The 13096-nt window shown below is 37.2% G+C and overlaps 1 protein-coding gene across 2 annotated transcripts in view; it reads left to right on the top strand.

Moving 5' to 3' along the window:
• Positions 1–402: 402 nt before the first annotated feature.
• The window catches only part of LOC107742490 (phosphatidylinositol 4-kinase type 2-beta), a 13926-nt gene continuing 1232 nt past the window's right edge, over positions 403–13096 (top strand). Inside the window, exons 1-10 of one of the 2 annotated variants that reach the window (XM_016555465.1) lie at positions 404–945; positions 8067–8218; positions 8605–8805; positions 8888–9019; positions 9346–9499; positions 10046–10110; positions 10651–10750; positions 11273–11406; positions 11865–11924; positions 12130–12426. In XM_016555465.1, coding sequence (XP_016410951.1) covers positions 606–945; positions 8067–8218; positions 8605–8805; positions 8888–9019; positions 9346–9499; positions 10046–10110; positions 10651–10750; positions 11273–11406; positions 11865–11924; positions 12130–12303 — 1512 coding nt within the window. In that variant the 5' untranslated portion in view covers positions 404–605 and the 3' untranslated portion in view covers positions 12304–12426. The other variant, XM_016555466.1, reaches the window with a different exon arrangement.

Genomic DNA, 13096 nt, shown 5'->3' with positions numbered 1-13096 from the left:
TGTTATTAAAAGGAATAGTTCATCCCACCTAAATTAGTCAAGCTTGCCTGCAAGTCATTCCAAACCTCCACGACTTTTGACTTATTTATTTATTGTTTGTTTGTTTGTTGATACAATTGAAGTCAATGGTAACCAAAACGCCTTAAAATAACCTCTTTTGTGTTCCTCAGAAGAATGAAAGTCATGCCATTTTGGGACGACATGATGGTGTGTAAATGATGACAGAATCTTCATTTTTGGGGTAACTATCCATTTAACTTTGAAAAAAGGGGTTGGAATGATTTGTGACTAATCTTAGAAAACGATAAACTTGCAACAAAAATGCCTTCACCTTTCACACACACCGTTCTTTGCTGAATCAATTAAGCGTTACTGCGCCTTTAAGAAACCTGTTCAACGGTGAGATTTAACAGTGCGCATGCTTGAGAATAGAGGAAGTCGGTAATGGTGACACATGATGTGGACGTGAAACAGTTGAGAGCATCAGCGCGTCTTCAAGAAAGAAAACAAAAGCTTCTTAAAGACGGACTCGCGGATATGAAGCGCGGTTTTTGAGAGGTCTCTGAGTTTCTCTGGACAGAGACAGAATACACCCACAGTCCGCGATGATGGCAGAATGCGATCCCACCGACGGCGAGCCGGAGAAAGGCGGCGGGGATTTAACGTTAACACTGGAGACGAACTTTCTCTCGTCGGAGGTGCCCGCGGTGTTATTTGAAAAGACCCGGCCGTCGCCGTCCCTAGGACTCTCGCTGAACCCCGGGGCAGCCGTCCGGATCTCGAACTCCACGGAAAGCGTGCTGACGGAGCTGGAAGCGGACGGGTCCGGGGAAGAGGCGCTACTGTTACCGGGACCTGCCGGAAATCTCTCACCTCGAGCTGGAAGAGAGAAAAGGACGCGGAGGAACAGACACAGCTCATCATCTGATAATCTGGCATCACCAGGTGAGATATATGAGCTGGATATAATCTGATCAACATGTATTCAGATTAAACTGGCTCAAAGTAGAGGCGTCACACTTCAACACCTTTTGTTTTGCTTTCCTTACAATGCGTATTTGTTGCATTGTGATGTTTCCGGTTTGCAAATAACACTTTTTAACAAAATCAACAGAATTCACACAGTTATTAATTAAACATAATTAAAACGGCCCACCACGCCTTTATTTAAATATAGCCACTCCCCCTCTTAAACGACAACGATGTTTTGTCATTTTGTTGTATAATCTGAATACAACCGGGGAAAGAACGCACTATGGACCCGTCTGCATTAGTTTCCATAGCAACCGCGCGTGTTCTGTTTCTGTTGCGCTTAGTGTTCCAAAAAAAAAAAACATCTAATATGCATTGAGGAACTTTGAAAGGAATTAAATTAAAAAAAATTTTTTAGAGAGAGGAGAGTTTTTGCCTCCTGTCCTAGACATATAAAACAAGCTTGCATGCAAAAGATTATGAATACTCTAAATATTCTAAATTCCCTCCCACACATCTTGCTCTCTGTGCTGTTACTCCATCTGCTTTATCTCAGAACATGGTCCGTTATGCAACCATTTCCACAGTTCAGCTTGCATGCTCTTTGAACCCGGGGCACATGTGTACAGGTGACACCACAGCAGCTGCTGGGATATCTACTCAACTCTTGATATTCATGCTTGGATGTTTCTGTGTGTTGCATGTGGTTTAGTCTTTCCAGGTGCATCTGTACTAACAAGATTACATGTGCAGCTGTGGGCTGTATTGATGCAATAAAGTTTTCTTGCATATTAATAACAGGTTCATTTGAATGCAGATGAGCCAGAGAGCAGAGAGACACTGGCTTCTGTTTTATCTCTAAGATCCACATCTAAGCCTTCATTAAAGGAAAATGAAACACTAGAGTCTCTCACAGGAGTTGCATTGCCTAGGTAAAATGAAGATAATAGTATTAGTGTTGCATCACACTGTGATGTGCTATGTTTGCTTCGTTTTATTGGCATAACTATCTCCACAAAGCATGCAAATAGTACATTTAATTAATACATTTAAATTCAGCCTCCTTGCTGATATTAGACAATATGATTGGTGAGATCTAAAGGAAGTCACATTACGCTTGAAAATGCCCTGAAATCGAGATGAGATGGAAGTAGTGAGTGACTGATCTTTTATTTCCTTATTGTGGTGGATTAGGCTACATCTGAGTGTTCCGGCTTATCAATAAATGTAAAAAAAAAAGTGTAGAGTGGGGAATTGGTTTTTGTATTGGTTGACTGGATTTTGATATGTGGGCACTGGATATGACTCCTAAGCGATTGAGGTCTTCTGTTGTTGGATGTAATAATTAACTTAGCAGTCGTCGTTTACTCCCAACATCTGAGCCGCTGCAGACACTGTGGATTACGTTTGTTTTTGAAGGGAATGCGCCCCGATCTACCTAAATGCGTCTATGTTCGCGCGAATCATTCGTGATCCAGCTTCACCTACAGAAGAAGTGAGTGTAAGGTTTTTTTTTAACGAATCTTTGCAAATCGCCTTTCCTAATAGTGTGCTAATTAGCAAGTTTCACGATGAATGCAGTAATTACGAAATATAATAATTCGTTCCACGATTTAGGCCTACTATAGGGAATGAACGAATTAACGAACGAATGAATTCGTGGCAGCTAAGCCTAAACAAGAGAATGAATACTTAATTCGTGGCCATAATTTAGACTAAACTAAAAAATTAATTCTTAATTCGTGGCCATAATGTAGTCCTAGCATCTTTTGTCTGCATGTCATGATCGGGGCTCCGTACAACCGAATATAACCTTAGCCTACCTGTTTATTCATTTATTATGGTATGTAACTAGCTCACCTTTTGCTGCACCATGTTTGCATACATCTTCGTGCTTTCTGTAATCAATATGAATCTGTACTAACTTTAACAGTCTCCCCGCACTCCCTCTCAGTTTCTTCTCCCTGCTCATTCTTAACTTAGATTTTTTTACTTTACATTTATGTATAAGGCTTGCAACTTCGTTGAAACAATATCTGGACTCCATAACTGCTCTACTATTCTCGATCTCTACAGATTCTCGATCTCGAACAAGCAAATCGTCAAACGGCATTCTGGGTTGAGCGAGCGGCGCTGAGCGTATTGAGCGAGCGGAGCGGAATCTTCAGAAAGGCGCTCTGCGCTCTTAAGGAAATATTACCGCTCTGCTCACATGCTCTGACTCCTGCGTACATAAGCAGAGAGATGTCATTTTCACTGGCAGGTCCAGTTATGACATTTAGATCAAAAGGTCTGCTAAAAAAGTCCATAAGATCTATGACATTTAAAAATACATTAATAAATGAATACATTTCCTGTCCTGTGTTTACTTAATCTCCCCAACCTGGCAACCATGCACATACACTATTGCTAAAATACATAAAAAGTGCTGATGATCTAGAGTTTAGCCTTCACCTTCACAAGTTTGTTCAAATTAGATCTAAAATCCAACTTTTAGTAATATTTTTATTCAGGATTTATGTAGGCATTTTGCTTTTATTTATAGGGGGCAGTATGGAGACAGGGATCAACGTGGGATAGAGAGGGGGCAGCAGGATGGGAAAGTACCTTCAGCCAGGGCTCGAACTCGGGTTGCCCGAAGCGCAGCAGTGCTGCTCACGAGGCTCTGACCTAAAATGAAACTTTTAAAGGGTATTTTTTTGTGCAGTCAGCTGGTCATTATCACATTAATAAACTCTACAGGGTTAGAAGCTTCCCAGGTCTTGTTTCACCAGAGAAGGTTTTTATTTTGTGCAAATTTCTTTAATATAGAAGTGGATTGGGTGTGGAAGTATAAATACTACTGTTAAAAAATTTAAAGAATGGTATTTTTTAATTGTCAAACGTCTCCAGTGAGCCTAAAATATCCAGAAGATCTGAAAGAGAATTAGTAGGGAAATGAGTCTTTTCGAACTCATGCAATTTTGGCGGCATGACAAAGACATCTGCGTCTGCCGTTATTATTCATTTCAATGGATGAGACTCAAGACTGGCTCTGTTTTTTTTTGTGTATGAGATCGATGTCTCGCAGTGTTTACAAAAGCAGTTTGCTCGACTATATTGAATGAATTGGGGAGGAAAATAAGTTTGTTATATTTACACGTTGTAGCTAAGAGTCTTTAAAAATCATACCATTTATGATAATTGATATTTATGATATGCAGATATGTGTTTGTATGGGTGTGTCTGTGTACAAGAGAGGGAAAGTGCACTTGTCATCTTCTAAATGTTTAATGGCCATCAGAGAGGTTCTGTGTTTCTGTGTCTAATGGACTCTCTTATTCACTCAGGGAAAGCTGCCCAGAAACCTTCAGCGGAGTGTGTTCGTGTGTTTTACCTTTTAGAGCCCATGTAGACCACTTTTAGTTAGTTTTACTCAAAGACTATATAATACCCAAGACGTGTCACTCGTATAGTTTTGAATGGGGAAAAATGCAACGCTCAATATGGCCGCTCAATCGCAGGAAGCCCCGCCTTCTAATTGAAAGAGCCAATTGCTAATCGGTAAAGTCAGCGCGTCACTGCAGCTGCCGTTAGAAGTCGTGGTTGCTATAGAAACAGTCAGCATTCTGAGGCGTGCTCTTAGGACTGCGCATGCGCACTGGCTGATCTAGCCTGAAAAATAAGCTTTTTATAACGCTATTTGAGCAAAAGTAACAACATTTATGACACAGTTGTTGTCAGATTTCTTTGGTGATATCAAATATGAAATTTAATCGTAAGCTTAGTGAACAGTTTTGGAGAATTGGATGTTTCCCCATTCAAAGAGACGGGAGTTGCACTTGCATGCCCGAGCGGCGTTTCAAAGATGGCCGCTGAGTGACATGACTTGTCTTAAAAGGACTTTGGTTTTACTGCAGTGTGTGCATTCAGTGTAGTGGATTCTGAATAAAAGAATGATAGTTTTAGTGAAATAAATAAAACCCTCCCTGGGTACGGGTATCATGTGACATGTATGCATGTTAGGCTTTGTTCACACTGGTTTTCGAACTTGATCTTTAGGTATTTACTGTCTGCACTGTCATTTTGCAAGTAATTGAATATGATAATCTGTTTGTACAGTGTTGCTGTATCGGTTGCTATAGTAATAATAATGTGCGCATCAGCAAGATGCCGCAAGGCTCTCTTTCTACAGCTGAGAACTTTTGGATGTGGTTTCGATCAGTTTTGTAAATATTGGAGTTCATGTGGTTTGTTCAGAATACAAAAAAGAAAATCCATTTGAATCATATATGCCAATTTTTTCTTTCTGAGCAATGCCTCAGTGAGCAAGTTGTGTATGTAGTTTTCAGTGTTAATAAGAGACACACATAGACCCTCTACTTTAGTTTGGCATGGATGGTGACTGAATCATCTGATCTGATCTTCAGCTCCCTCTACGCAGATCACATGAGTGTGTGTCTGTAACCTGCATGTGAAACACTGATACAAGTGTACACATTAGAAATCATACATAATGGCTCAACTAAAAAAAAAAAAACAGATTTAAAAGATAAAAGTTTTGAGTAACTCACTGATAAATGGCCATTTTGGACTGTGGATGAGTTAAGCTTGCCGCGGTAGGCTGTGTTATAAATGTTACATAATGTTTAGCTGGACAACGATTGCATTACTTGCCCACTGTCGCTTTGTTTATATATATATATATATATATATAAAAAAGAATTAAAACTATTTAGTTCAATTGCACAACGGATGCTAAAATTATGAACTGAAAGCTTCTGCTCCATACTGCAGTAGCAACAGGAGTCAGATTTCACGGTTATGTGAATAGAGAAAGGAGAGATGTCTGACAAGATGATGGCAGAGGATTTGGTGTCAAAGAGAAAAGCAAAAGCACCTATTTGACAATATTTCTGTTTAATGTTTGTTAATTGTTGTGTTTTTCATTAAATTATAATGAACCACAAAAATTCTTTGTAAAGCAAGTGGGAAATCCATCCAAAGATCTTTAATTTATATACAAAGGCCCTCACGTGACATAATAGATTAAAAAAAATAGATATTGTTTCCACAAAATAAGAAATAATTCATTTACGTTTAATTGTGGCCATGAATTAAGAATTTGCTCCCTCATTTTATTAAATTGTGGCGATGTTGTAGTAATTTTGATACATCAAAACAAGGGAATGAATTGGTACAACATTGCCGTGATTTAATAAAAAAAGAGAACAAATTAACCAATTCTTAATTTGTGGCAACTTAAATGATTTTAGCAAATGGCTGCAATATAACAAAGAGTGAAAAATTTAAGGGGGTCTGAATACTTTCACTGTACCTGTACTGTACTGCACTGTACAGTACCCACTGTATATATTTGTCCATGTCATGTGCGGGGCTCCGTATGTCCTCCATCTTATTTTGGTTAATAATGAGTTTGTCATTTTACTATTTTATTATGTTTTTCATTAAGAATAATAATGAATCCACCATTTTCAAGCATTCATTTTGTTCAAAGAAAATGAAAAATGTAAAGATCTAATGTTAAATATTAAGTGCTATGGATTATGAGTGTCTTCTCTTGTAAAATGTGCAGTGTAATTGGTAATATCGTTTGGATTATGAATGTCTTCTCTTGTAAAATGTGCAGTGTAATTGGTAATATTGTTTATTAATTTCCTCACCATGGCATCTCTCTCAGTAAGCTTAAAATCATGAAAATTTAAATCTTTTTGTTGTTGTTGTTATCATTTTAAGATGACCTCAAGAAAAAAAAAAAAAATGAATAAAGAATAATTTGTATCTTTTAAGTACCAATACGCACCCCTGTAGGGGTATAGGCTTTTATTTATAACTTGGAAAAATAATTTTTATAATGAATATTGGAGCATGAATTAGAAAATATTATTTCAGTCTTTCTACTTCAAAATTTACCATTTAAATCAGAGTGTTACTTGCTTCTTTGTTTCTTTGTAATTATTTGTGAAATTTAAAGTCGTAAATAAAGTACAAAGGTGGTACTGCAGCATCTACCATTGTTTTCCCCTAAAGTACATGATGTATGACACATGATGCCTTAAAGCTGTTATGTAATGGAAGCAGTAACATTGTTTTTCCGTATTGTGACATACATCCAAGTGAAACTGATTTTTCGGCAGAAATAAAAGTATGATGGAGACTTGGTTCTATCGATCAGTTTTTTGATTGGATGTGGACAGATCTGAATGCAAGCTAGGAGTTGATTATAAGGAAGGGGTGGGTTTTAAACATACAAAATATTTAGAGAAGTCCAGTATATGTTGTTAGAAAGAAGTCAGTCTTACTCTTTTCCCAAGAAGGTTGAGCTTTGAAATTTTGATTCAGAATTATAGAGTCTAATAATAAATAAGTTAAACATGCATGGATGAATTGTTCATAATAAGATAATTATGCATATCGGGGGTAAAAATGAATTAAATTGGCCTTTTATGTCTTAGGAAAATGTAGAAGTCACCTTTGTGGAGTATTCACATCTACATTGAGTTATACTAGTCTTCCTAGCTTGTACAGGAATTGTAGTAGCTGGATTCCGTTTAGTCTACATTTTTTCTTCTGCCAAATTTTACAAAATAGTTAAGAACCCATATTTAAGCTGTCAGTACCTCGTACAGAAAATTAATACTTTGCATTTGCCGGTCTTTAGATGAATCACTTTGATATTGAACCTTTCATCTACCGCCTAATAAATATATATATATGTATATATATATATATATTATTTTATTTTTATTTTTTTCAGCTTCTTTGCACTCCAGAAATACCCAGTGCTTTTTTAATTGTTATCTTTCTGAAGGCTAGTTTGCAGACAGAGCAAAAGTGTTTGACTAAATTGCATGCTCACTAGTGATTCAGCTTTGAAGCTTGGATTTCTAGGAGAAGGTTCAATTTTGTTCCAGATAAAAATGGCCTTGAGCATGAATTTCACTCTGACGGAAATTATTAAAAGAAAATCATTCCCCAAACGTCCTGCTGTATGGCCTATTGAGATTAGGGGATGTATTTACATATAAATGCAGACATACAAGAGAATATTTGCCGCACTGTACATTTGAATCACTTTGTATGTGTGCATATAGGTAATAGTAGTGGAGAATTCAACCATTTCCCAGAAGACCCAGAGTTTGCCGAAATTATCCAGAAGGCTGAGCAGGCGATAGAAAACGGCGTATTTCCCGAACGCATCTCACAAGGATCCAGTGGAAGCTACTTTGTCAAGGATCCCAAAGGGGTATGTGTATTTGAATGTTAAATGTTGAAATCGATCCTGAAATAATCGGTTTTAAAAGTCATAACAGAAAACAAAAACTAATGGGATGAAAAAACTTAAAACTTCTTAGTAGGTTTGTTTAGTGAGTATTCATGCACCTCACGTTATTGTGCAGTTTGTACGCAACATCATGCTTAGCAGTGTTTACCGTAGGATAATTATATGCATGATCACCTCTCTCCTGTGAGCTAAACGAATACATTTATGCATGAATGTTAATGTAGAATCGGTTTGGATTCATTCTATCAGAAAACATTTCCTTTTACAATATAATTCATGGTAGTTATTTTCAAATCTAGTGGTGTTAAATTAGATTTTTCTTGATGCCTGTATCTTCTCTCCTTTAGAAAATCATTGGGGTATTTAAACCAAAATCAGAGGAGCCTTACGGTCACTTAAACCCTAAATGGACCAAATATTTCCATAAAGTCTGCTGCCCGTGCTGTTTTGGCCGTGGTTGCCTCATTCCTAACCAGGGCTACCTCTCTGAGGCAGCTGCCTCACTCGTTGACCAAAAACTGGGCTTGAGGATTGTACCCAAAACTAAGGTGAGGATGGGCGTTATAGAAGCTTTAAGAAAAAGCTTTGCTCTTGGAATTAAGAACCACACCTTTCACCCTTTGTTTTCAGGTTGTGAATTTGGCCAGCGAGACTTTTCACTATAGTGCAATTGACCGTGCCAAATCCCGTGGTAAGAAATATGCACTGGAGAAAGTCCCCAAAGTTGGACGACGGTTTCACAGAGTTGGTCTTCCTCCAAAGGTAACGAAACACCTCTAAAATGATCCCAATTCATTTACTCACCCTCATTTTGTTTCAAACCTCTATCACTTTCTTGTGTGGAACACACAAGGTAATATTTTGCCAGTGTTCCATACAATTAAAGCATGAATTGACACATAAATCTAGGTTTTCCCGAATCCATATGATTGCTTGGTGTCATTATTTGCTGAAAATGTTGAGTCGGTAGCTCTAAATTCTCATTTGCACTTTTTCATTATAGATATTACACCTGTCTTGTCATGTCAAAATTGAATTGAGAGCAAGACTTCCAAAATAATCTTGATTTGTTGTTCACTTTTGTGTAGGTGGGCTCATTTCAGTTGTTTGTGGAGGGCTATCATGAAGCAGACTACTGGCTGAGGAAGTTTGAGGCAGAACCTCTTCCAGAGAACATGAGGAAGCAGCTTCAGTCTCAATTTGAGAGGCTGGTGGTGCTGGATTACGTCATCAGAAACACAGGTACCTAATGCTGCTGTTCAAGTTCTTTCTTTGTTCAGCCCATTGTTCTTGAACTTATTCCCTTACAAAGCTTCACCATGGAACCACAGTGTTCATCTAATCTCAGATTTTTACTAACAGGGTTATTTTTACTAAATTGGCTGTGCTGTAAAGTAGTGCTGGGCGGTATACCGGTTCATACCGAATACCGGTGTTTTGGTCATACCGCCCAGCACTACTGTAAAGTAACTTCGGTATTGGTCACTATTGTCAAAACAAATTTAAAGCTTTTTACTTTTTTTTTTTTTTTTTACTTTTTTTTTGAATGGGTATTCATTTTTGCTTTTTACATTTTTGTTTTTTCTTGTTCTCACTCTTGTTGAACTGTATCTCATCTCTCTTCAGGCAGACTTTTTAATTCTCTTTCTTCATTTCCAGTTTCTGCTTCCCACACCATACAAACGTGCCATGTCTTTCAGCGTAACATGTTATGACCACATAAAAGAGATGCTAATTGTTTACATTGCCTTTGAAAAGGAAATCTGATATATCTTTTGGCTTCTTCAGACAGAGGGAACGATAACTGGTTGATCAAGTATGAGAAGCCGGGCGATGGAGCGCTGACAGAGAAGGTAAGCTGAGGGATATTTATAGAGCTCCTTTGTTTGCAGTGCTGGGCAGCTCAAAGAAAATGCCATGACTGAGAACCAAGTGCAAATGCAGGGGTATCATATTAATTTTTTTAATGCAAAGTAAATCTGCAAAGATGTCAACAATTCTGTGTTTTTCTGTCAATATGGGGTGCTGTGTGTACATTAATGAGGAAAAAAAATTAACTTAAATGATTTTAGCAAATGGCTGCAATATAACAAAGAGTGAAAAATTTAAGGGGGTCTGAATACTTTCCGTACCCACTGTATATATAATTATAATTATTATTATTATTTTTTTGTGTGTGTGTTTGAATGGGCATGGCATGTCTTGGTAAACAGTTCCTCCCATGTGCACAGTAAAGCTCTTTAAACATCACACCATGTCAAACATAAGACCTATTCAGTATTGCAAAAGCATTTCCATTAGCTCAAATTGCTGCAGGGGTTATATTATGGATGTAATGATGATTGCTTTCCAGTCACAAATGCTGAGTTTCTTTTCCACATGTCTGTCCTCAGGAATCTGAATGGACTGACCCAAAAGACTCGGCCATACAGATTGCAGCTATAGATAATGGTTTGGCCTTCCCTTTTAAACACCCCGATGAGTGGAGAGCATGTAAGGATTTCCTATTTTTATACGTTTAAAATATATTCAACTGTTTTCTATTTTAATATTAAAAATATAATTTATTCCTGTGGTGCTAAAGCAAAATTTTCAGCAGCCGTTACTTAGTTTTCAGTGTCATATGATGCTTTAGAAATTATCTTATATGCTGATTTAGTGCTCAAGTAACATTTATTATTTTTATCACTATATAAAAGAGTTGAGCTTCTTAATATTTTGTGGAAACCATGATACATTTTTTTTTTTCAAGATTATTTGAATAGACAGAACAGCATTCATTTGAAATAGAAATCGTTTGTAACATTCTAAATGTCTTCAATGTCATAGTTAATCAGTATAATGTGTCCTTGCTGAATAAAAGTATTTCTTCCAAAAAATGCTTTTTGAAAAATATTAAAGGAATTTCCATCTACCAGCTAGAAACATTTTACTAGTAGTGTTGAAATGAGCATACTTAACAGGTGAAATAGTAGTGTTTTTTTTTTCTTTTTTTTCTTATCTTGGTGCATGTAGATCCGTTCCACTGGGCATGGTTGCCTCAGGCCAAAGTGGCCTTTTCCCAGGAAACAAGAGACCTTGTGCTCTCACGCATTTCTGACATGAACTTTGTACAGGACCTCTGTGAGGACCTTTATGAGATGTTCAAGGTAAGTTTTAACTGCTGTACTTGTATTCGTACCATTCAGAGCAATGCATTACTTGTTATTAAAGTGTTGATTTGGCTGTAGTTTATTTTGAGACTTAACTTCTTGGACAGGGCTTTAGCATGCTGTCAGTTTCTGTTAGCAAGCTGGAGCTTAGCATGCTGTCAGCACACTAAAACCCTTAAAGAAGTTGCGTCTCTATATTCCTCCCATTTTAAGTGGCTCTGCTAAAAATATTCAAGCTTAAAATTTATAAAACCAAGGAAAAGATAAATTACTAATTGACCTCTCTAAGTGACCTGACCCCACTAAATCTGTTTTCTATCACGTCTGTATAATCTTACGAACTAGTTTGCAGTGAAGTTGGTTAATCATTTATGCATTAATTTGCAAGAATCTCTGTATGGATGGATATCTTTTTAATATTAAATGACTTTCCACATTAACAACTCTGATTTCAGACGGATAAAGGGTTTGACAAAACCATGTTTGAGAAACAGATGTCTGTTATGAGAGGACAGGTAAGTTTTATGCTTTGAGATGATTTTACATTGTGCATTCTCGGCTATTCCAGAAATAGTGTGTTCTCACATGCTTCATTCTCACTAAATGCTGGTAAATTAATCAATTAGAAGTAGACTTCATCAGGAAGTAGTGTTGTGTTTTAAGAGCTGCATAAAGTCTCTACTGCAGGTAAAATCATATTTGTCTGTTCTTATCAAATAGATCTTAAACCTGACCCAGGCTTTGAAAGATGGGAAGAGCCCCATACAGTTAGTGCAGATGCCTCGTGTGGTGGTGGAGAGGAGCCGTGGAGGAGGCCAGGGTCGTGTGGTCCAACTGGGCAATGCATTTACCCAGACCTTTCACTGCAAGAGACCCTTTTTCACATCCTGGTAAAAGAGCCACACAGAGAGGATGAAGATGAAAATGGACGAGGGTCCTATACGAGAGACACTGGATGAGGAACTCTCTGAAAAAGATTTCCTAGGTGAATGTAGCAAAGGGAGAGACTTAAAAAAATGCTAGTTCAGACGGATAAAGGGTTTGACAAAACCATGTTTGAGAAACAGATGTCTGTTATGAGAGGACAGGTAAGTTTTATGCTTTGAGATGATTTTACATTGTGCATTCTCGGCTATTCCAGAAATAGTGTGTTCTCACATGCTTCATTCTCACTAAATGCTGGAGCTCTTCATAATGAAAAATTCACAGCTAACGTATATTAATACACCCAGCCGGGATGCTATTTTCAGCCTGTCACAGCTGAGACTTAGACCCGAATATAGACCTCAGGTTTGCAATGCCAAGGAAAAGGATTGTGCCTCTAAAATGTTTTTATTTTTATTTTTTAATCTTGCCAACATACTGTTATACACTACTGTTCAAAAGTTTGAGGTCGTCTGTTTTTTTTTTTTATCCATTATTGATTAAAAACACAGTAAAAACAGTCATATTGTAAAATATTTGTACAATTAAAAATTAAGACTTATGTAATGGCTGCTGAAAATTCAGCTTTAGTGTGACATGATCCTTCATAAATTATTCTAATATGCTGATTTGGTGCTTAAAAAAAAACTATCAATATTGATCACTTTGATAAATATAATGCATCCTTGTTGAATGTTTTTTTTTTTTATATATATATACAGTGGGTACGGAAAGTATTCAGACCCCCTTAAATTTTTCACTC

This window comes from Sinocyclocheilus rhinocerous, unplaced genomic scaffold (assembly GCF_001515625.1).
Source record: "Sinocyclocheilus rhinocerous isolate Xijiao unplaced genomic scaffold, SAMN03320098_v1.1 scaffold496, whole genome shotgun sequence".
NCBI lineage: Eukaryota > Metazoa > Chordata > Actinopteri > Cypriniformes > Cyprinidae > Sinocyclocheilus > Sinocyclocheilus rhinocerous.
The sequence above is the reverse complement of the archived record's forward strand: the minus strand, read 5'-3'. Positions and strand labels throughout refer to the sequence as shown.